We start from the raw sequence: 24,915 nt of genomic DNA, 5'->3' as shown, positions 1-24,915 counted from the left end.
GAGTAAGAGGAAGCATCTGCTCCCAGATGGGAACCCCCTCCCTCCACAATGCACTGGTGCACAAAACATGATGGTGTACAGAAGGGTTGGAAACCACCTTTGAGCCTGCACTGGTGAACTTTTAGACCATTTATGGTGTAATTAGAATTTACTAAAATTTAGTCAGGGCTCTTAATTGCTTGGAATTTAATTAATTTTAATTTCTCTGCTTTTTCCTCTGTAACTCAGAAATTTTGATAACTGCTTTTCTGCCTCTATCAATAACACAGATAAGATAACCTTCAAGATAACCAAGTTCATCACTGCTGAAATCAAACACAGCAGCTTCCAGAACAGGAGAGCAACAAGAAATAAATTTATCCACCAAATAGGAGCAAACAGTGGAGACCTCCAAAGCATCTATTTAATCAAACGTTGTGGATTTCAGTGTCAGGTTACCAAAGACTTTTTCAAATCACAAGCTTTCAATAAACAATAGAGGAAGGAGCAAATTCAGAAAGAGGAAAAAATATTTTTCCCCATAAAAAAAATTTTTTTCCTAAGAAGGAAAAGTCTGCTTATTTGCAAACTCTTTATCTAAAAATGAATGTTTGGTTCTCAGGATGAACAATCAAATACAGGAGCACAGCACCTTGCAGCCACGATCAGAAGCTCAAACAACAGGATAGTCTGATCTGACACATGGAATCTCTCTGAAGCTTTTCCCATTTAAGAGGCAGCACGCCTGTTCCACGACTCTTGGCTCCACACTGAGTGTATGAGAGAAAATAAGTAGCTGTTTCATCCTCTTTAAATACCAGTTTTTCTGGAAAAACCATATTTTCTGTACTGGATACCTAGTGAAAACTTCAGTGTGACCGGAAAACAGTATTCTATTTTTTTTTTGGAGACTGTCCTTCTGTCAAAGAAATTCGTAAAAGAATTTGCCACACCTATAATAATTACTGCCCATGAAGTATTGGGGAATACAAATAACCTCTAGTATTGTGGGAAATCATTTTAATCATTGGAAAGGGCGGATGGCAGACAACACTCAGAAATATCCTTTTGATGCAACCTCATTCCCTCTTCAGAGGTATCTTTTCAGCAGTTGATGTTCCTATCACTGTTTCTGAGAGGCAGCATGACCTCTTCAAAGCCTGCACGGAGAGGGGTGACGATCAAAGAAATCAAGGTGCGCAGGGCAGGAAGAATCCCCCTTCCCAGGCAAGCCAGCGGCAGTACCACACCGCGGGAGCTGCTCTCGGCGGGGCAAGCTACAAACCCACCGGGATTCCGGGGGCTGGGTTGAACACCTGACACTTGCAGAATAAATACCGAGTGCACCTCCACAGGTTTCCTCGCTGATTGCTTTGTCGGACACAACAAGAGGTGAGGGGCAATCACTGATTGCAGGAAAAGGAACGTACAACGAAACACTTTGGAATATGCGTTTAGGGGTGGACAGATTAAGGCAGTTGCGAATACGAATTATCGTAGGGATAAAACAAAGCCTTAGCAGGATGGGAGGGCCATGGCGCACACCAGGCACCGCGGATGAGGCCGGGGGGGTCCGCAAAGCCTCGGGCGGGGGTCATTTCCTTGGGGACGGGGCTTCACGCGGCGGCGGGGCGGGACGGGACGGGACGAGACGGGACGGGACGGGACGGGACCGGACCCGCCCGGGGAGGTGCCACCTCGCACTTCCTCGGCGTCCCGCGGGGGCGGTCGCGGGCAGGAGTCGTTCCCCGGCGGGGCGGAGGCGGCGGAGAAGCGGCCGTGGGACGATGACCCAGCGCCGGGAGCCGCGCCCCGCCGCGCCGCTGGACCAGGAGCTGGCGGCGCTCGGGTAAGCGGCGCTCGTGGGGGGTCCCCGCACGAAGGACGCCCTAAATGACCGTCCTGGGGTGGTGTCGGGTGACCCGACGGGAGCCGAGGGAGTGGGAACTGCTGGTTCTTTGCTGCTGGGTTTTGGTGGTGCCGCGCCACCCGATGGGAGCTGACAAGGTGGGAGCTGCTGGTTCTTGCTGCTGGGTTTTGGTAATGAAGTGAGTGATAAGACAACATGGGGTCTGTCTCAACGAGCCCGCCAAAGGGCTCCGGGCGTGGTGTGCGGTCCCTCGGGGAAGCCTAGTGCCTCGTCCCTGCGGCAGGTGTGAAAGGTTGGAAGGCCACAGGTGAGTAGGAGGAACAAAAATAGTCAGGAAAGACTAGAGCGCAGGCAGGAGTTTCGAATGTAGTGGAGAGTTTGCGGCAGTTTCCCTCAGAGAATCTCTGTGATGTTGAAACCTCCTCTGCTGGGAAGAACCCAGATTTTGCCGTGCCGCTTTCCCTCATTTCAAGGGAGCGCCAAACCCAGAGCTTGGAATCAGAGCTGCTGTCCTCCCCGTGCCCTCCCTTTGGCTGCCTCTCTGTAGTTTGGTTTGGGCCCTGGAGCAGAGGGCTGCTATCCCAGCCACCATGCCGGCTGCTCCTCGCTGAGCCCTGGGAGGCAGCAGGCTTCCCAAAGGTGCTGTAATTCGCAGCCATTAGGAGGACATCACACTCATTGAAAAGCAAAAATCCCGGGAGCAAAAAGGAAGGCTGAAGGATGCCACAGACCTTCCCTGTCTGATGCGACACACCCATTTTGCAACAAAATTACTTGGAATTACTATCTAAACACTGCTGATATTTTCTCATATTTAGAAGAACCCTTAAAAGAAATGCCTGATAATGTAAGCATCTAACAGGTATGATATTAAGTCACTTTCAAGTGGTACCCGGCGTGGCCGTTATATACATTTTCTTTGCATCTGTAAGGTTATGCTCATCCTAAAATAATATCTTCAGGGAAGAAAGAAAAAAAAATAGTTGCAGCTGTTGTGGGTAGCATTATTCCCAATTACCAGACTTTTATTCATTTACACTATATGGTCTGAGCTGATATGTGCCAGTAACACCTGCCTAGTAACAGCCTCACTCGCTGGTGAGGAGTTCATCCTCATAGATGATCTTGTGGTACTGCAGCTTCATGTGGTACCTGATGTGGTGTCCATAAGAAGGAGAGAGTACAAATGAGAGTGATACAAATATGCATTTTTAAAGCTGTAGTTTCTTTATTTTATTTCCACTTCAATGGAAAACCTAAACTTTTCACCCTATCACAGAATACTAAACACCTCCTTCAGGGGAGCCTGTTGAGTTAAATGCACTAAAGGTGCACTGCCAGGCAAAGAATCCCTTCAAGTTATGAAACAAGGCCTTTTCTTTTCAGCTAGTACTAAGGTCGCTTTTTTTTTTGTCTTTTTATAAAGAGGAAAAAGAAGTCCTCACACAGCAAGCATTCTTGTAGCATAGTCTAAAAGGTCTCTTAATGCAAATACTTTTACAGCTGTGAGAAGTGGGTGTGTCACTTTCCAGACCATAAAATTAAGTTTTCAGTCATCACAAGGGTTTTCCGACCTAAACTTAGTTCCTGATACTATCACAATGCTGAGTTTCCCTGGCACCCAACATAGTATCTAGCACAACTGAGACACAGTTCTGGTGAGGAACGTGTGTCATTGCCATAGTAAAGATCAGCAGAGACAGCAGTCATTCAAATGAGGAGCAGCTTTGAAATTCAGGTGCCTTTGGGGGGGAATTTGAAGGATGTTATTTTAGAGCTTCTGCTTTATGGTGCAAAAATCAAAGAAGTTGGATAAGGTTTGAAGAAGTGTGAAATGAGAAGGACTTTTCCTTTCCTTTTACAAGAAAGGAGGCTGAGCACCGGAATATGCTCATAGTCTACCAGGTTAGCTGCTCATCAAAATGGAAAGTTGTCAGCAGTGTAGTGAAAATTCCGCTTACGTGCAGGTTCATTGTGAGGATGTGCATATAGGTGGACCTAATGGCTAATGAAAAGGGAGATCAAAATCAAAACACATTATTAAGAACTTGTTGTCTCATTCATTAACTTTGTCCCTAAATATACTAAAATGTTTAAAAGGGAACACTGAAGTTTGTCAAAAGAGACATAAACATCTTGGCTTAAAGGAAAGGGAAACTGACATTGGGATTCTTCTTTGAAGGTCTCCGGTTATTCCTGGAGTCAACCCTTTCTTCACTTGCAGTTATTGCTGTTCCAGCTGAAAGGACAGCCCATATACTGCAGTGTGAAGCTCCTGTAACTGGTCACGTCCTATGTGAGTCTGGGGAATTCCACATTGCAGTTCACGTTATTTGCGCAAGAGATGAGAATGTGGAATATCTTGTCATCCAAGTAATTCCAGGCTGATCTGGTAGTGCAGTTTCTGTCCCAGCACAGCATAGTTTGGGCGACACTGTTTGCCTGTTGGAGGTGAAAGGAACAGGGCAAGAGGAAACAAGTTTTTGTAGCCTTTTTCCTTTTGTAGTCTGAGCTTTCTTTGTCACCCCTTGCAGCACAGCTTTTATGCTTCTCCAGGTTTGACAGTCCCATGACAGATGGTATTTATAAGTCTGAACAATACACCTCATGCTTAGTTTTCAGAAGAGAAATTGGGCCTCAGGCCTAGATCAGGTGATAATAAAATTGGGGAATTGAGGAGCACGTATGACTGGAACAGGGTATATGGTCATAAGAATTTTTTTCTTCATCTATATTTCAAATTTTAACAAAGAAAAAATTAAAACAGCTAGAAAGTGGGTTGAAAGACCAGGTGAAAATCAGAATGAAGGCAGCTGAAAGAAGGGGGAGAGAAAATGGAAGTGAAAAACAGAAGCTGAACTAGTGAAAGTCTACAGTTAGAAGACAGGAGCTTTAAGGCTGGATACACTGATGTTATTTCCTTTTATTTCTATTTTAAAATTATTTTTCCCATGTAATGGCATCCTTGTATTTGAACAAAGTGCCTTACATAGGTGTGTGATTAAATGTTTTGGTGTGACACATTGAAAGGATGTCTAATAAATACCAGTTTTGGTTGCATGCCACCTATAACTTCTGTCTTAGCATCCTTGCGCCTTTGTAGGTTCTCTAGAGCTCTGTCAACTCATGTGCCATTAAAAACCTTGCCAAAATTTTACTTTTAGTGACATGAGGTACCCTTTTGCAACTTTCAGATGGCAGGCAATGCTTCTAGAGTTTGATATTAGGAAAATAAATTTAAAAAAAAACCAAAACAACTTGACAGATAAGATCTGGAAGTTGCTGAAATCCAGAATGCCAAAAATAGAGAACTAGTGAGTCAGTTTTCTAGAGTCATTTTTGGACTACAGGTATGTGAAGAGCATTGAATCCAGTCAGAGGAGATAAGTCAGTGCACTCCATCAAGCAGTACTGTGTACCACTCCTTTAACCTAAGAATGGGAATACATTTTGAACCTAGTGTATAGTTATAAAATGTAAGCAAATTCAGCTTCTTGCTGAAGAAGATATTTTTTAATACAAAAATAAGGTGCAAAACTTGTCATCATCTACCACCACAAAAAACCCCCCACCCCGAACAAACAACAAGAAACCCCAACCAACCAACTCAGGGTGAATAACTGCTATGAATAATACTGGAGTGAGGTCCTACTGCAAGCACATCTGGACCATCTTCCCACTAATGGGGATTCTTGTTACTCTTCAGAAGTGTCTGAGAGATGAATTCGATTTGCAGTGTTTCTGCTTGGGTCCTACAAGGTGCTTTCCTCAGGGATGGTCACCCACTGAGGAGCATCACCTGCAGTATGGGAGGGAGCTTCTGGGAAGGGAGCAGAGAATTCACTCAGCTGAATACCCAGAATCTCCTTCTTGCTTCAGAGAAGGAACTTTGAATTGCCTGACTTTTTACGACAGCAAGCCTAACATGCACACACTTTCTAACTCTATCCAGGCTGTAACCATCTGAGAACATAATCTGATAAGGACACAAAAACTAAGTGTGACCTCTGCCTACTGCATTTATCTGATAGCTGGGCATACCTCAGAGTTATCACTCCAGGTACTAAAACCAAATCGCAGTCAGAACTTCTGGCTGTTCTTTCTTCTGGTGCTACTGTCTTTCATTTTTATGAGGAAGAAAAGCAAGTGTTTGTACTGGGTGTTACTCAGTTTGCACATAGAAATGGCTGAGAAGAGAGTTACCCAAGTCACTCAACATTCATTCTTGCATGAATGAGTGTTTGTGCTCCTTGTGTATTATGTTACTGTTAAAAAGTTAATCCACCTAATGCCAGCTACAAGTTTATTCACTAGCCCCTATTTACACAGGCAGTAATGTTTTGCAAGATATCTGTATGGTTTCTTCAAAAACAGCATTACCAGAAACAGCAGATGCCATACCTAGAGGGCTCTCTGATCTGCGGGGACATAGGAATAAAGTTTCATTAACATTTTTCATTGAAACAACTTGGGTTGTTAAAGAACAAATGAACATTTTGAAGATGATGTTCTAACCTAAAGAGGGAGTTTCCCACCTCAAACATTGCTGTAACATATTTGTGATCATCACCTCAGTGTAGGTACCTCTAGTCTCTGCATTAACTACACAGAGATCTTAATGCAAGAGGAGATTTTAACATGAATGCATCCTATTCTGGAGCTGTGAGGACCAGCATAGCTGCAGTGATATGGCTGCCAGCATAGACATGGCTTGCACTGCAGCAGCCACCAGCTCACTCCGTAGCTCCACAGGGGAACCCCACTGCTGACTGGGTGGGCAGATCTTTGGGGCAAGGCTGTGTGCTCTGATGAGTTTGGGCTCTCTGGAGCACTGAGTGTCTCATTTCTTTCTCCTTCTCTTATCAGCCATCTTGGTAAGGTCCTTTCTATGCTGTCACCAATGCGCTTGGAACTAAAGAATAGTCTAATTTTTGAAAAAAATTTTTTCCCAAAGATTAACAAAGGTAATCTCAACTAGGTGTGCATGCCCATCCTAAGATGTGCTTTCATTGGCCTAGCAGACTCTTCTGTTTCGAAGAGCAGGAAGAATAGTATGGTCATTCAACAACATACACTGATAACACAAACATGCTTACGTGTATGGGTTTAAGAGATTTAACGTCATTTGGGACAAAGTTAAAGCAACCAGAATGGATAAATGACAGCAGTTATAAACTCTGAGACTGAGACTGCTAGTCAAATCATGGAGAAGTAACCCCAAAAAGGTGAGGATGTAGATTTTTTTAATAGGAGAAATGAAATTATTAGAAAGAAAAACCTCTATATATCGGACAGGATGGTGTGCAAGGCCAAGGGTAGCCAGCAGAAGTGGCTTTAAAGCAGGGAAGGACTTTCATCTATCTTTCTTCTTGTGTTTCTTCTGAGAAATCTGAATCAGGAACCCCACACAGTTGTTACACTACTGATGATTTTCAGTCTGAGTGTCCAAGTACAGAGCTTATTTCTGAAATTTTTTTGTAGTGAATACAGGAATTTATAAAAAAGACTTTTGGAAAGAGCTTCAGAAATAGCCCAGTATGCAGGATACGCACCATCAAAGACCGAAGCCAAGCTTTTTGAAGGTCTTTCTAGGGGCTTCAAAGAGATGGGTGTTTATAAAGTGTTTTAATTTCCTTAATGTCTCATTTTAAGAAGGCAAGAAGGTAGATTTAGTATTGTGTTTTCTATCCAACAGTTTCCTGTCCCAGGTATCACTCGGAAAACAACCAAAATTTAAGCTAAATGTGACTGCCTCTTACAGTGTTTTGCCAAATGATCCATGTCTCCCATCTTGATTTGCCTGCAAATTTCAAAGAACTGTTTAAATGATTTTTTCTGAAACAGATAAAAAGAAGGATTCCCCTCTGACAAATACTTAAATTTACCTCAAGTATACCTAGTAGTGTTTCACCACAGAACTGTTTGGATTTATTTTTAGTCTCGTTTATTTCTATTTGTTTCATCAGGCAGGCTTGATTGGGAGAGCAGACTATTTGCACAGGTGTGTATTTGTTTACCTTCCTAGTTGTCTGTGGTGCAAATTCTAAATTTTCCACAGCATTTTAAAATATTACCTATGCTTGTGCAAGTGCACAAGTGCATTACCTATGCTTGCAACAAGTTTTGTGTGACCATTTTCACAGTGGAATATCCAAGTAACCCAATTGAACCATCTGTGACAAAATATGTATAACATATTAGTGTCCCTTTGATACTAAGATCTGCAGTACTGCCTCATATCCACTTCTACTTTTTAAGATGAGCAAGAGGAACACAGTAACATTTGAGGGATTTTTGTCTGAGACAGCATATTTAGGCAAGATGACTGGTGCAACCTTGTTAGCAAAACTGCACTTTCAAACAAAATTATATTCCCATTTAAGTGGGTGGGGTTTCGTTGTTGGCTTTTGGTTAGTTTATTTATTTTTTTTTTGCATAGTGGTAAAATTTTGTTAGTCACTGACCTTTTATGTTTAAAGAGAGCATGGATTTAAACATAGCACTTTTTAAACCCTAATTAAAATCTTAGAAAAGGGCATTTCTGGAAATAAGGGAACAGCACACTTATGAGAAATGTCAAACTAAATTCACCTCCTTCATGCAAATGACCGGTTACAGATTTTGTCAACGTATGCTTCTTTTGCACAGAAGTAGGAGAAGTGGTGTTATGAAATCCCACCCAAAACACAGTGTTACCTTCCCAGCTGCAGGTCCAGCCAAATGTGCATGCTGATATAATCCTCTTCACATCAGGACAGATCTGACCTTTGACTGTTACTTACTTGGGCAGTTAATACCAAAGTGGATTTTGGCTGACAGGTGTTTCAGAAGATGACACTTTGATCTTTAAATATTCATTATATTATTCCACTGTGTAGATGCCCCACAAACCACAAACTAGAGCCAAAGCAGCAATACCCTGTCGGTATTGAGTTTCACATGGATCTTGTCTTCCGCTGGGTTAACAGTCTGGAGTCTCTTATAAAGCAATTTATCAGCCAGCTGGCTTTTCAACTGGGCAGCTGTCCAAATTCAGAGTTAGAGCTTTGTGTGAGATGACAAGTTTAGTGGCAACTTGTGAACAACAGCTAAGGAGAAAGAGTATACAATTGCACCTGGGTTCAGTTTAAAGACTGCCATGATACAAATTCTGGAAAGTGCTATGATGACACTTCTGCTTTCAGTGAAACTGTATTTCTCTGTCTGAAACAGTGATAGACTTTGAGCCCAGGGCTACAGGCGCACACAATTTAAAGGAAGGGAAAGGAGACCTGTCACCACTTCACTCACAGACATAGGAAGCTTGTTCCCTGCAGAACCGTGCTTTGGATGTAGTATCCCTCCCTCCTGCACCAGAGGCTCTAGTGGGTGTATATAGCTATTGTTAATATCTGCACACACGTCTTACAGGATTGGAACTCCAACATTTTATAGCTGCAGCGTTTTTTGTGTTCAGTCTCAGGTTCATTGCTAAGGAGATCCTTGACTGTTGAAAGAAGTTGGGTGTTTCTACCGTGGAACGTTAAGATGAAATGGAATGGAAATGATTGGAAAGAAAGCTATAAACTACATTTCCTGGACTTCTTTGTAGGACTTTTTTTTCCCTCTGAATTCCTTGCAAAATTTTTCACATAGAAAAATGAAGTTAATTTTCACTGAAGTTAAATTGAAGCAGGTGTTTAGATGTTTTCCTCCATTTCTCAGACCTTGTGTGGCCAAGTGGCAACAACGATGAGATTTCTTAATTTTCACTGAAATTTCGTCAGTTAATTTTGATCCCTGTAATTCTAAGCTTAGGCAAGCATGTTTAATTGCAGATCTTAGTACTGTAGATTTGTTGTGGGAAATACAGAGTTTGTGAGGAGTTCAAGTGCTGCCTGTTTGCCCCAGAAGAGGAAGTGTACCAAAGCATATACATATGTCAGGAAGTACAGATTCTGAAAATAGACAGAGGATTCTGTATACCCCCCAAAATTGCTTTCACCTTATCAGCACAGACCTGGGTAACTTGTTGCTCAGACAAGTAGAATTTGCAGGGTTCTTTAGGTTCAGACCTAAAGCTGTTTGTACACAACTTTGCATTGACAAAAAATGGTTTTCTGAGCATGTCAAAAGGTGGCTGCTGAAAGGGGCATGGATCTGTGCAACCTGTGAGTAGGATGGTAACTCAAAATTGTAGCAGTGTTGTTGCAGTCCTTCCTCTTTCTGTAACCCTGCTCCAAAAAGAAGCAGCAGCAGCTGTCAATTAAGAGCTGAGAGAATGATGCTTTAACCCTTTGTGTCTTCCCAGGTGGTACCATGATAATCTCACCCGACATGCAGCAGAAGCGCTGCTGCTTTCCAACGGGCGGGATGGCAGCTATCTTTTGAGGAAGAGTAATGAAAGGGAAGATTTGTACTCCCTCTCTGTAAGGTAGGGTATGGGCAGAGTGAATTAATATAATGCTGCACTTACTCACATGTTTGTTTGTATGTCTCATGCGTTGAGATGACCTACTGATTTTTTCCTAGGGTTTGGACTATTTTGAAGTATATTCCTAATGGTGTAATCCCATTGAACGACATTTTGTTAGAGGAAAAAAAAATTCATTGGATTTGACAGTTGCTCTCATTTTTCCAAATTATAAATTAATTTTATTGGTAGAAAACATCATTCTATGGATTGGCTGTAGATTTTCAGTCTGCATGATAAAAATCTGTATGGCAATTACAAGAGCTTAAGAAGCAGCTGATGGGAGTAGAGAGGTTTTATGATGAGGATAGTGGCAAACATACAATTTAATAGGTGCTAGCTTCACTAGTTTCTGAATTGCTGAATAGGAACCACCATCTCTGAAGGATGTTCCAGTGTTTGACTTGATGGTTTTACTCCTCTGTTGTGGGCTAGGGTTCAGCCTCAGCCAGTTATGCATGACTGATTTAGACAGTATTTTGCAGGTGACAGATGTCAGGCCCTTGAAGTCAACTACAGCAGTTTATGTGAGTTTAGGACACAACCAATACAGAGCACAGGTAGCCTGGCCTGGGTACTTCACTACGAATCACATTTAAAGACTCTCCCAAGAAGTAGAGAAGCCACAGTATTTTAGCAAGACAACATAAAGGACATGTGCATTAGACACAGAAGATGGTCCCTGCATGTCAGCTGAGAGAGGTAACCAACCCTAAATACATTCTTAGGCTTTGGCAATTGTATAAGCAGCCTTAGAGTGAAATTTTAAGCTACTGCATTCAAGCTCATTTCTGCCTCAGACTGAGCCTCTGAACAATTGGTGGCCCCAGCTCAGCTGAATCGCAGTAACTTTTTGAACTAAAGTCACTTTGAACATTGTAATAATGCTGATTATTTACAACTTGGACAGGAACACAGCATATGCCCTTGAGATTGTGACTTTCTGCATATGCAGTACCACGAGCTGTTACAATTTGGAAGTGCAATTTGCACATACCCTGTTCCCCGGAAAAGGCAACTATGAGCTGTTTCACCCTTTTCTGACAGAAGGTCAGGAGCAAGTGTGCCTATACATACACTGTTAAAATTATTACCACTATAGACAGCTATTTATACAAAGAGCTTTGGGGGCGCCCAACACATCTGGAGGTGATGTTACAAAACGAGTGTTCAGAGTAGCAACGACTGAATTGAGTGCAAGTGTTAGGAAAAAAAATAGTGGCATTTGTAAGTAATAGCTTTCCTTAAAAAAAGTAATTTTAAATGAATCATTGTTTCTCTTGTTAATATTTTTTGACTTTAAAATGTAACTAAGCATTATTTGAGATAGTCTACCTCAGACAATTAAAAATACACATTTCAGCTAGTTTTAAAGGGCACTCAGGAATCAACTTATTGTAATAAAAGGAAATTTAAATAGTTGCTCTTTTAATAGGAAACAAAAGTGTTAGTTGATGAAAATAAATTTGCTGCTTTAAGAAATTCTAGCCTCAGAAGACCTAGAAAAGTCTACTTCAGGCCTATTCCAATCTCTTGTTCAGCTCTTCTTGTAGTTTCAAGAATTACTTGTTGCATTACCATGTGAACTGAATAGCCTAATCTGGAGTTTGATCTTTTATTGTGTTACATCAGTTTTTGGTGGTACTGTTCCCTTAATACTGATTTTGATTTTAAAATGTTTATTTTCTATGTTTGTTTAATTTTACATTTTCCTTTCAATTTTTTGACTAATATTAAAACTTAATTTTAGAATAAGTAAGTCAGTTTTGTTCTGATACATTTTTGTGGAAAGGATAAATTTAGCAATTCTGGCTGTCATTTTCTTTCTCTCCTAAAATGTCTTCTGTAGCTTTTACTTTACTTTTTGCCTCTGCCTCACAAGGAACTTCAGTCATTATTATAGTTTTGGATTTTCTTAAAGGAAAAACTGCTTAGACATCCCTTGAGGGTTTTATTGACAGCTGTAGGAAGAGAGATCACGTATTGCCTGCTCCCCCACTGAAATTAGCCAATTTGAAAAGGAAGTAGGAAACAGAGTAGAAGTTGCTCTCATTGCAACATTATATTTCTTATGAAATTAGAGGAATAGACGGAAAATCCTGTCATTGCAGCAGAGTTACAGCAGCTCTGCGCTAGTGAGGAACATTTGCACTTGGCTTGTTGCAGGCATTGTGCCCCAGCTGACTGTAGCATAAAAATGTTGGAGGCCAATAGAGGCACGTTCTACAATATCACAAATACTGTTCAGAGATGAACATTTAAGTACCTACTGATTGAAATCATAATCTTCAGTGGAAGTGTCAGTAAACAATGGAAAAGATGCTATAAATCCCTTTCTTCACTCTATTTTCAATATATTTCCTATATAAGTTTTGGCTCAAACAAAGTTTACTCTGAACTATTTTAAGTGCCAGTAACATTTACAAAAGTAACTTTTTCACTGGATAAATACTTTCATTAAGTGCGTCACTTTCTTTTGAGTCAAAATAATTGCCCATCAAGGAAGTGAGGCCTTGCACACTTCTCTAATACCATCAGGTTTCACAAATAAATGCTGTTACTTCCCCTACAGGACCCTGGTTCATTTTTAGTAGTGCCCATCACAGAGGAACCATTCATCCAAATAGAGACAAAGCAGACAAATTGTAAAGCCTTAGGTATTTAAAAGTAGGTTATTAAACCCCTGTTTGGGTGCAAAAAGAAGGAGCTTATTTTTGAAAGAGAAATAGAAGACATTTTAAATGAGATTATGATGCTTTCTGAAAAGTAAGACACGTCCCAAGCAATATCAAGACTAAAGCCAGTAAGTGAAGGGATATCATCGTTTTTAGGCAGAAGGCTTGAAATCTCTTTTATGAGTATTTTTACTGATGCAAGAGTTAAATTAAGGGTTAAGTCACTTGGCCTTTCTAGGCTTTCATCACCTCATATCTGTAAAGCAGCAATTCAAATCCAATTCTTGGATGTGTTGAATATTAGTGGGGACAGTAATGGCAGTGGTATTACTGCTAGGACAGCGAATGTCAGCCTGTGCTCTGGGCCAGATTTCCTGTAGTGAAAGCTGCTATTTAAGGATTGTATATCCCAAAAGCCTCTGGCGTTTATGCCTTGACAAATTTTCCTTTTTTATTTTAGGGGAAAAGATTCTGTGAAACACTTCCATGTTGAATACACAGGAACTTCATTTAAATTTGGGTTTAATGAATTTTCTAGCTTGAAGGAATTGGTCATGCATTTTGCCAATCAGCCTTTAATTGGAAGTGAAACAGGTAAGGAGAGCCATATGTTTGTATGAATACATTTGTAGTGATGCTTCAAACAGATTTAAGTAAAAGGAGCTTCCAATGTGTTAGCAAGTAGATCTACTGCTGAAGTGTTCCTCTTCATAAATTAACATTCTTATTACCCTCAGGTATCTAAAAAGTTCCACTTCAAAAAAATCTTTCAAGTACTCTGAAGATAAACCACATGTAAGTTTACTGAGTTTTTGCTAACCAGGGACATGAGCTCCTTTTGATTTCTCAGAGGATGATTGTTTCAAAATGTGCCTGTAGTGGAAGGAATGGAACATTCTCAAAAAGGGCATTTAGTGAGCATATAAATATTCATCTATGAAGTTGAAATTCTCCTATAAGAATAAATGGAAAAGGGACTTGAAATTGTTTACCTTCACTACTCTTCATCTAAGGAAAGAGTCTGCAGTGTTATGTTCCTCTTTCCTGTAGGGAATGTGGTCTGAACCATCTCTCCTGTTCTGTCTACAGTGCATCAGCCTGCTGATGCCATCTGCCATCACAGTGATTTGTCTTGCTTTTAAGAGAGAAAAAGCATAGGCTTCTTTAACAGACAATGTGCTGCCTAAATTAAAGCTCAAAAGATTAAACTTGATTCCTACAAGTGAGTTGAACATGACCAGACTAGAACCCCTGGAGAAACAGACTCGTAATATCATAATAATGCCAGTTTTAGGGTTTTTTTTAAACGTAAGAGATGAAGATGTGTCAGTACAAGATAGTACCAAAAACTCCGGTATCCTCTGTAGAAAGTGTATGCAAATAACTCAGAGTAGTACTAGTTATATATGCAAGAGACCAGTTAAATGGTAGTTGGCACATGCCATTAACTGTAATATGTCACCAGTGCTCTTTTAATGCAAACATTAAATTCAAGGGTTGCTTTGCAAATTTCTTCCCCCCAAGAAAAATGCAGTTGTACACTCAATGTGGCACTAGTATCTTTCAAAGCATTGTCTTTTTAAATTGCTTTGAAGAGTGGTTTGAACACAGAGTTCCTACTTGTGTAGCTATTTTTCCTGTGCAATCAGATGTGCATCAACAGGCCTAACTCTGTAAAGATTTCAGATGACATACAGAACTTGTATTGACCCATTCTTCATTCCTTCACTGCACGTTACACACATTAGTAAGCAAGGCGTTGGTGATATGTGATCTCTGTGGATGGGATCAACACTGCTCACTTATCACTTCAAGGCTTCCTGCTCAGATTCTGCTGGCTCTGTGAAACCTCCATGTTGGATGTGCTACAGAATAAAAAAAAAACAGATAAACTTGAACATCACATTAAGAAACATTCCACTTTACCTTACCATGGATAACAGTAGAGAAGAAGAGAGTGTTAGCACTCAGGCAATGTTCCTTCAGATATGGGTGTCAGAGTTCTCCTGGATGGTAACCAATTTCTGTCAAAAATGGGGTAGGGGCTCATCGGTGTCAACTCTAAGCCATGTGTCAGTGTGGCAGAATGTCTGTCCCAACACAGGGTCACACAGCAGGTTGGCAGAAGGGCCAGGAAGAGAGTCTGATTTCGTAGGGAACACTTTCTTTCAGTGAAAAGCAGCAAGTGACCTTTAGCTCAGACATTAGTAGAAAGTAGTTGGACCAGTTTTTCTTATTCCCTGTTGTACTTGCAAACAATTTTCTATAGAAACACTTTGAGATCAGGAATGAAGGAGTAAAGAAAGACAGCATTTTTCTTCTCCTTGCTTTTGAACAGGATTTTATAAGACAGACACATGAAATAGGATGTGTGATGGTTTCTACTATCTTCCACTTAAGTTTGTCTCACAGGAGCTAGTTTTGTGTCTGAAGAGGCTCACCAGACTCTCTTTGATCAATACTTAAACACAGAGGCCTACACCCATGCAAACTGATCCATGGAGTGCTGTGGTTCTTTTGTACTGGGACAGCTGCAGGTTTGTGCTTCAAGCCCAACCAATCTTGTCTGTATTACAGCTTAATTTGCCATCATCTACTCTGAAGTGCAATGTGTAGACTTTGTTCTAAACTACAGATAACTGTAAGGAATGTGGGGCTACTGTGTTTTTTGAGATGGTTTATTGAACAGGCAAGATGGATCTTCTTTCAAAGTAACAAGGTCAACATGTTATTCTTACCTGTTTGCTTTGTTTATCAGTTTTTAACTAAATGATTTTGGAAACATGTAAAAATTAGCCAGACCAAAAAGCCAGTCATTTAAAGCTAGCATTTCTAACAATGGGACTAATTTCATTCTTCTGTAGAAACAGACACCATACACAAACACGAAAGAGGAATCTTGCTCCAGTGCAGCTTTTACTAGTTCTTGTGTATAGTCATTTGATGATTCTGTACAAGTATCTTTTGTGGAGAAAAAAAAAGCCACAGAGAACTTACTAAAAAATAAATACTGTATAAAATGTTAAATTAGACCTTCCAGTTCTGCAATGGGGCTCTTTATCCATGGTGTACTGATGATGGTACTCTGATTCTATGCAACAGCTTAAGAGTAGTTTCTGTTGAATGGTGATGGGTGTGTTCTCAATTTCATTTTAAATGATAAAGCATTATTTTTCTGCAAGACCAGAGAGACATAAACTAATTTTGACTTTTCACTTATGGCAAGTTGCATATATCACATTTGCATACACCCCCTGTGCCTCTGAATAGATTTCAGTTGGTTACTTCAAATACAAGTTTTCCACTTCACTTTTTAGCCTTTCCCATTACAAAATTACTAAATTACTCATTCACTCGTAGGTTTCAAGTCCAAGTTCTTACCAATTCTAGCATCTTTCCTCTTTAAGACCTGCAATATCAGCATAAATGCAAATGGAGTAGCACTTGGTATGCTGCAACATTATTTTTAAAGAATGAAGTGAGATCGCATAGCAGTTACTATTTTAAGCAAGTTCTTCACTATTTTGAATAGTGTATTATTGTATTAAATTCACTATTGAGAATGCAGCTTTTTTTTTTTTTCAGGGAAAGTGCAATAAATGTGACCTTATTTGGAGAACTAAGACTGGCCATAATCAAAACATTTAACTGGAAAGAGTTACAGTAAAAACAGTTAAAGGCAATGGTAACATGGGCTTCTTGGTAGGAAGTCTGTATTTGAAGCTCTGACAGATTAAGTGGTTTAACCAGCAAGTAGTGGGTTGTTTGGCAAAACCAATGACTGTTATGGCCTCCTATCCTGTTTAGCATCCTTCCTACCCAGCCAGCCAGCCTCCTTTGCAGGAAGGGAATTTAATGGGTCAAGTGATCCCTGCAAGCATTAGTAAGTTCAAAAGTTTTGAAAAGGGACCATATATTTACAGTTTTCACAGTTGCATTTATAATTTTAGGAAAAGGTAAAGTTAATCATTCCACAAACAGGTAGCTACTGACAATTATTTTTTGGAATGGTCCCGCCAGAGGAATTACTCCTGCTCTTTTTCTCTCCAGGAACCTTAATTGTATTAAAGCATCCCTACCCACGGCAAGTGGAAGAACCTTCCATTTATGAGTCCGTCCGAGTTCACACTGCAATGCAGACGGGAAGGACAGAAAGTGATCTTGTTCCAAATGCTCCCTCAGTAAGTTGTGTTCTGGTAGGAGGGGTGCTTCTGGCCTGAGTGTAGCATGATTGCTGGAGGGAGCTGTGGAGTAAGACAAGTAATTAATCCCTTTATGGGTTTGTAGATGCAGGAAGTCTTTGCCAACCAAGGCAAAACAAACACAGACTTGCTAAGTAAGGTCCCATGACAAATAAACCCTTTTATAATGTTGTCACTGAAACCTTCAATGTCACTGGGAAAACATTATCTGCAGCTGACCTAACCGAGTCTGACCATCCAAACAAAGAATATGTGAAAAATTGTCATTGTCCTGTTATCTTCCTTTTAGAATGCCATCTTAGCAGTAACATCATCATGAATTAAAAAACACAAAAAATATCATCATATCCATTTGGGCCACCCATTCTGACATCTGAGACTCACTTGGCCAGTAATTAGAGGTTCTAAATCCTCTGTAACTCATATCTAAGTGAGACAGGTGGTTTCTTGAGAACAGTTTCCTCAGAAGAGAGAGGAAGGTATTTTAATTATATACTATATTGTTTGAGAAAAAGTTGATAGAAGAACCACTTCTGATGTGTCTCACAACTAACCCTTCACGGCCAAGTTACACTTTAATCTCCAAAGAAGCTTGACTTCCACATACCACAAATAAAAAGACAATATTTTTTCAAGAACAAGTAGTGACTTGGCAAGAATTTGATTTTCAGAGGTCTGCAGTCTCGCAGGTCCCTACACAGAGTTTCAGGATCTGAGAAGCCATAAGGTCCAAGTGCTACTCATGATACCAGAGAAACAGCTCAAAAATCAATTTTTCAAAAAGCACATTGAACATAACAGGTTTTTCCTCTCAAGCATGTGGTTGTTTGAGAGAAGAGAATGCCACAGTAAAACAGTACTTTCCCCTGTTTGCATTTGAGGAGCAATTTCTGTGGATAATTTCACTGTCAGTTAAACCCTATGTGCTTTGGGTTACAACATGTACTGACTCAGAAACATCTAACTTTACTACATAAACTATAAGTGCAACTATTTTGCTGTGCTTGGTTCAGAAGATGCAGGCTAGTGTGTCACTGAGAGAGGCACGGTCTGGTTGCCTTCTGGTTGCCTCCTGGTTGCCTTCAGAGCCAGCACAGGTCCATGTTTACCCTAGTGGTGTCCAGCTGTCTGAGTGGAGCATTGAAGTGAGGACAAGGCAAGTGGCTACAGGGAGTTTCCCTAAGAACAGGCTGCTCTTCCTTCTTCTGGATGTAGGCAAAGAGGGGAATGTGGGAAATAGAAGCAGAGCTCAATCTCTAACCCTGATCCCTTTCCTTATTACTTCACAGCTTGGTACAAAAGAAGGATATTTGGTAAAACAAGGCAAAATAGTTAAGGTAAGGAAAACTCTTACTGCTGTCTTCCACTCTGATTACCAACAGAATCTACAGACAACGTGGAGCTGAAATAGCTCTACCTGCATTGCCTTGCAGAGAGGAACAATTTGTGTTTTGACCAACAACAGAGCATGACTGTAAAACAGAGCAAGTCAACAGCTTTAAAATGTTTTTCTTTCCTAAGAAACATTAGACTAAATTCACCCAAGACAGTTACCATCCATTCTTGATCTTTCAGAACTGGAAGACAAGGTGGTTTACACTTCATAGGAATGAACTTAAGTATTTCAAAGACCAGACAGTAAGTAGCAAACACCAATTTTGCTCTTTAAACCTCTACAGATGCAGCTGCAGCCTCCTTGTATCTCTTGCTTCTTGCATCTGTATCACAGCTTCCCAGGCTAAAGATTCTCATACTGTCAGAGGGGTCAAACTTTTCAAGTAAAGTCAGAGTTTTGTTGATGACTTCAACAAGAGAAAATAAGTTTTATGGCTGGAAAACATTTATTGTGTTCTGTCAGTCTTAGCTACTAGATAGGGTTGTTGTTCACAGTGGTTTTTTCCATAGAATCACAGAATGGTTTGGCTCAGAAGAGACCTCAAAGATCATCTCCTTCCAGCCCCTCACCGTAGGCAGGGACACCTTCCACTAGACTAAGTTGCTCAGAGCCCCATCCAGCCTGGCCTTGAACATATTGTTGAGTTGCTTTCTTAAGAGGATTTTAAGTTACCAGCACTACACAGCTTTTATTGGTAGCTTAGACATGCAACCTAACAGATAGCGTGCTATCCAAATAGTTCTAAAAATACTAGTAGTATATTTTGCATTTTTTTTATTTCGTCCTATTATTTCAAGTGGTCTTACGTAGAAAAAGTATACATAGAAAACCATTCATTAAAAAATTTCATCTGACAAAGATTAACCTGCAGCATCTGGGAAAAGCGTCCTGTCCTTACAGTTGCTGCTCCCTTTCTATCTTAATCTGAGTAAAGATAAGAAACACCTCTAGAGTTTCTTTGCCCTTACAGTGCCTCCAGTTCAGGTTCCTTCATTAACACAGCCAAACTGTTTACCTCTGCACCTCAGCCAAGACTTGTTTCAAGTCTCTTAACAGATTTTTATGCAAAAGCAGACACAACTGCCTTCTCTCACCAAGCATTACAATTTATAAACAGTTATGTTTTTGCTTTGCTTTCCATCAGTTTTCATTACAGTTCAAGCCAACTTGAATTAAGTTTACAGGATAACGTTTCAAGAGGCAGCACTCTATTAGTGACTTAGCAGGCAAGAAGGTGTCTTTGTCAGGAATATGGCCTCCTTCCCGGCAGCAGGTCTGGTGTCTCCTGGCACTCCTGTTGTTGCTGTGGAGTTGCAGATATCTACAGGTGAGCAGCTTGCAGCTAGTCCTAGGATAACATTTGGTAGCACACCATAGCACAAGTGGCTTCCCTCTAGTGAAGCTTATAACTACTAGCCACTGAGCCAACAAAAAATGTAAGGAAAGAAGAGAAAGGAACGGACACCTCCGTACACCTGATGAAGGACCATGGGAACAGCTAAGGGTGTTTAGGCAGAAAGCAAGATGGTTTTCTGCTTAAGCTGCCTCTTCCAAGGTCTTAACACTGTGAGGCTGAAACAAATCAAGGAAGAACTCTCACACCTAGGGAGAATGAAACTCTTAAGGGAGATGGATTGCAGTTAGACAGTCTGTGTCCCTGCATCTGTACACTCCTGGTCTTGCCCAAAGAAACTAATGTGTGTGTATATATATATATATATATATGTATATATGTGTATACACACACACCGCTCAGGCAGCCAGACTCATCACTTCTGTTGCAAACACTACTTTAGCTCTGCTTCTGCATTTTTCCTTACCCAGCTACATCCTTTTAAGGCACTTAGGAATTAATTAAATCTCCAACAGCTGGCTAGGTCTGGTAAGACCTATACCCATCCCTTTGTCTCTGTAAACCTCAGTTGGAAGTGATACCAGATTTGCTGCTGTGTCAGTTGCATTATAAGGCATCAGCCAAATCTTCAGCAGTCTGCATCTAGCTCAAGCATTCCTGAACTAGAGATCTCCTCTAGTTTTTTGTCCAGATCTGAACTGTCCTGGATTTTTTATATTTAGATCAATTCATATGATAATACTGATGTTACATTTGCTAGTTTGGATTTATGGTGTTACAACTATTGTATCTATGCCTGGAAAAATCTAGTAAAGGTCTAAATGCACTGAAGATGAACTGAGATAGCCTTATCTTCTGTTTTCATGTGTTCCCATTTTAAAAACATTTTATTTTCAAGGCCACAGAACCGATTCGGGCACTTGACTTAACTGAATGCTCAGCTGTGCAATTTGACTATTCCCAGGAAAGAGTCAATTGTTTCTGGTAAGCAGCAGTACTTTGTTCATCTTGCTGGGAAGGTCAAAATAGAAAGGGAAGTTAGAAATGTAAACACTGAGTGCTTCTGAAAGGTCCCTTGTTGGTTGTGACCCTGCTGATCCTCTACATCATGAGTCTCTTTCTGGCAGCCAACCTCAGTCCTGCATGGTTTGCCAAATTACTGCTGGCAAAAGGTGGGCCTACGTGTAGTGGGTATTTCTTTTTCTAATTCTGTAAGCCTGTATAACCATCTCCTAGACCCATGGATCTTGGGTTCAGACATTACTACAGGTCACATGGTAATCACTTTGTGCCCAGACAAGGGTCTTTTATCCCCATGGACCTGGGACAGCATCTCCCTGAGCTGTAAATGACTGTCTGCCATTCCTGGTTAACCTCCCTCCTGATGACTAAGTGGGAGCGCAGCCTTCCTGCCCGGCTCTGTCTGACCAACTGTTGGTGCAGGCCAGCTGGGCTCAGTTTTAGGAAAAACTCCCAGTTGTTCTAGCAATCTAAGAAAGTTCTGTTTACTTACAGTTTAGTGTTCCCACTAAGGACATACTACCTGTGTGCAAAAACTGGAATAGAAGCTGATGAGTGGATTAAAATACTGCGATGGAAACTGGTAAGGGATGTGCAGTTACATGGCAGGACAGCTCAGGCAGCAGCACCCTTGGTACTGCCAATCATAAACCCCCCCAGTACTGTAGCACCCAAATATTACAGTTCTCAGCACCTGCAAGAGGGGAATATTTGTTCTGGCTTCCAGGCCAGCTAGGCTGGAATACATAGTTTTCACATAATCACAAAATCAATTAGGTTGGAAAAGATCTCTGAGATCATTGAGTCCAACCTTTGACAGATGGCCACCTTGTCAGCTAGACCTTGGCAGCGAGTACCACATCCAGTCTCTTCTTAAATACCTCCAGGGATGGTGCCTCCACCACCTCCTTGGGCAGCCCATTCCAATATCTTATCAACCTTTCTGTGAATTCCTCCTAATGTCCAACCTAAACCTCCTCTGGTGCAGCTTGAGGCCATTTCTTCTTGTCCATCACTAGTTGCCTGGGAGAAGAGGCCGACCCCCACCTTTCTACAACCTCCTTTCAGGTATTTATTTAGAGAGCAGTAAGGTCTCCCCTGAGCCTCTTCTTCTCCAGGCTGAACACGCCCAGCTCCCTCAGCAGCTCCTCATAAGCCTTGTGCTCCAGACCCTTCACGAGCTCCGTTGCCCTTCTCTGATGGACTCACTCCAGCACCTCAATGATCTCCCTGAATAGAGGGGCCCAGAACAGGACACAGCACTTGAGGTGTGGCCTCACCAGTGCTGAGTACAGGGGGAAGCACCAAGTACAGGGGCACAATGTATATGCTTGCAAACCCAGGGTCACATTTTTGGGATGCAACTTTTAATATGCATGCTCATTAGGAAGAAAAAATTACTTCCATCTTTAAGGATTGTCATGATGTGGTTGGTAAACATTATGGATCATCAGCACAGACCACACATGTTGGGTCATGAGAAGAAAATGTAAAGGCTTGAAAGCACTACTTCCTAAGAAATATCAGTAATCGTGTTGGTCATACTGACCCACATCCGCACGCGTGCCGACAAACAGTAATGGATTGTCTTTCTGTTCCAGTCACAAATACGGAAGCAGCTGGAGGAACGCAACGCCACCCTCAGTTCCTAGCTGTGCCGCCAGCACTGCTCCGTTGGCAGGAATTGCCTCTCTGCCAAGGGAAGGCAGTGCTTGCTAGAAGACAGTTTCACATCTCAGTGTGCCTGCCTGTGCACCGCACACAGACCTTTACCCAGCTCTGCACACAAAGGATCCCCACAGCCGAGTGCTCCCCGGAATCACGCATGGAGACTGCTGCAAAACCAGGGTTGGTTTGATATGGTGTATGCCTGTAATGCACTTAATTCAAACACCTGTTAACTCATCACAGAAGTAGTCGCTGTTGACAACTTTTGTGGTTATTCAGAGCACTCTTGATAATTTATTGCAAGCTCCATCACAACTAACCATCAGTATCACATTCTGTAAACTTGAGCCTGTTATTTATAACGAGTCATTCCTGGAAACATTAAATATCTCTTTTTATTACCTATTTAGGCTTTAAGCCAAAAGAAAAATGACAGAGGTAATTACATTTTTGTGAATAGTATCTATGTTGTAATCCAGAGAATATTTCACGGCCCTTTTCAAAGTGATGGATGACTTAGTTCTGGTCAGATATGTTTTTATATGGTTTAGATTTATACCACAGTGATGGCTACAAGTGAATGCTTTTTTCAAATAGGTAATGGTGAGCAGCATCATGTAGGCACGCTTGTTTACAAACCAGGGTTACAAGAAACAGGAAGCTGTTTCCAGGCAGTCACAGGACAGAGGTGCCACAGGACCCCAAGGCTGGGTGACAGGGCTCTGCAGAAGAGCTTTGCCTGTAGCAGCCACCAGCGTTGTTAGCAGCATTACGAGTCAGGTTCATTACAGTCCCCCTTGAAAATGCACCAGGCTTTGTATTTTTTTCATCACAACAAAATGCACCAGATTTTGTTGGTTTTTTTCCTCACACAGAGAACTCAAAACACGATTTTGACCATAACTGTGTTTAGAATTAAGCACTGCTTGCTTTATATTGAACAAGGAGCACCATGTATGCTAAAAATACAAATTTAACAGAATACATCTTCTACATAACCTGATATAAATTTACATCTGTATTGTGCAAGACTCATATGCATTTAACAGTGTGGCTCACTACAGGGACAAAAAGTGGAAGCCCAGGACTTTGGTGCTGTAGTCAAAATAGATGTTACATTTTTGAAGAAAAGCTTGACACACTGGAGAGGCCCAAGACCACTTGGCCTGACCTCACTGGCTGACCCACCTGCAAGATACCCTGAGCAATCCTGAGTCTCCTGGAGGGGTAGGGAAAGAGCAGGGAGGCCCTGTCTCCCTGCATAACAGTCAAATTTATGCTGAAACAGCACACACAAACCTCCCACTGTGCAAACACTGCAGTCTGTGTTGAGCATTGCTCACACAGCAGGTCAGTGTTACGTAACTGCCTTTACTGTGAGAAGACTGCAGAAGAGGAAGATTAAAACACACTGGAAGAAAGAAAATCTAGATTTGGACATAGGAATAGCATTTTATTGCAACTTAGAAATTCAAAATACTTGTAAATATTTTTATACAGACTGTTTTCTGAATAAAATGTCATTATAAAACTAGCACGGGTATTTGTCTTCCTGTACTGTATTGTTAAAGCTTTGTCCTCCTTTTTCCTTTAAAGAAGTGGTTTAACAATCTGGCACCTTCCATTTAGCTTGAAAACCTTTGCTGAGTCTGTGTGAGAGAGAGGCAGCGTAAGGGGAAGAGAGAGATGATTTTCTCCAGCAGCATCACTGTTCTGGGAAAATGGCTTGGAAATGGAGTTTGACGTGTAACCACGAAACCAACCTTCCCTTTTTCACACGGACAGCTGCTTTACAAAACATTAGAAACACGTTCAGCACATGGGTGTCACAAACTGAAGCCAGTAAAAGAAACAGCACTCAGCTGGCCTTGGAAGCCATCACAGGCAGACAAACAGCAGGAGAAGGCCTTCAATGGAACACAAATGCACTTTGCCAGAAATACAGAGACACCCTGGGGCTCAATTTCCAGCTGCTGGCAAAGGGTTGACTGACAATCTGTAGTCTCTGGGAGAGCTTCTGAGCCAAGAGTTCCCAGTGCTCATTTCCAGCTCCACCATTTCCCCCTATCATGCCTGATGCTGCAGGTCCACAAGGTGTAAACAAGGGGCTGTGGCACCCCCTGTTCCCAGCCTGAGGCAGAGACTTGTCCAGAGCTCTCCCTCAGACCTGCAGTGCTTGGCAGTTATCACAAGGGGAATGGGGGAGGGAACAAGGGGGTGGCAAAGAGCACAGGATTGATCCCCACCAACAGGATCTCTGCACTGGCACAGGACTGTGTATCCTTGCTGCCCAAGTGAG

The 24,915-nt window shown here is 41.4% G+C and overlaps 1 protein-coding gene across 2 annotated transcripts; it reads left to right on the top strand.

Moving 5' to 3' along the window:
• The first annotated feature begins 1,469 nt into the window (after positions 1-1,469).
• On the top strand, positions 1,470-24,193 carry DAPP1 (dual adaptor of phosphotyrosine and 3-phosphoinositides 1). Of its 2 annotated transcripts, XM_051790513.1 has the most exons (9): positions 1,470-1,828; positions 10,140-10,262; positions 13,437-13,570; positions 17,027-17,157; positions 18,468-18,515; positions 18,754-18,816; positions 20,827-20,912; positions 21,444-21,531; positions 22,550-24,193. In XM_051790513.1, the coding sequence occupies exons 1-9, from the start codon at positions 1,503-1,505 to the stop codon at positions 22,598-22,600; spliced, it is 1,050 nt and encodes a 349-aa protein (XP_051646473.1). In that variant the 5' UTR covers positions 1,470-1,502; the 3' UTR covers positions 22,601-24,193. The 2 variants fall into 2 exon arrangements, with proteins under 2 accessions (XP_051646473.1, XP_051646472.1); XM_051790512.1 differs by lacking the exon at positions 22,550-24,193 and having other exon boundaries at positions 21,444-21,910.
• Positions 24,194-24,915: the final 722 nt, after the last annotated feature.

The sequence above is a fragment of the Manacus candei genome, unplaced genomic scaffold, assembly GCF_025592945.1.
Source record: "Manacus candei isolate 608988 ecotype Guabito, Panama unplaced genomic scaffold, ASM2559294v1 h1tg000028l, whole genome shotgun sequence".
In the NCBI taxonomy this organism is placed as follows: Eukaryota; Metazoa; Chordata; class Aves; order Passeriformes; family Pipridae; genus Manacus; species Manacus candei.
The sequence above is the reverse complement of the archived record's forward strand: the minus strand, read 5'-3'. Positions and strand labels throughout refer to the sequence as shown.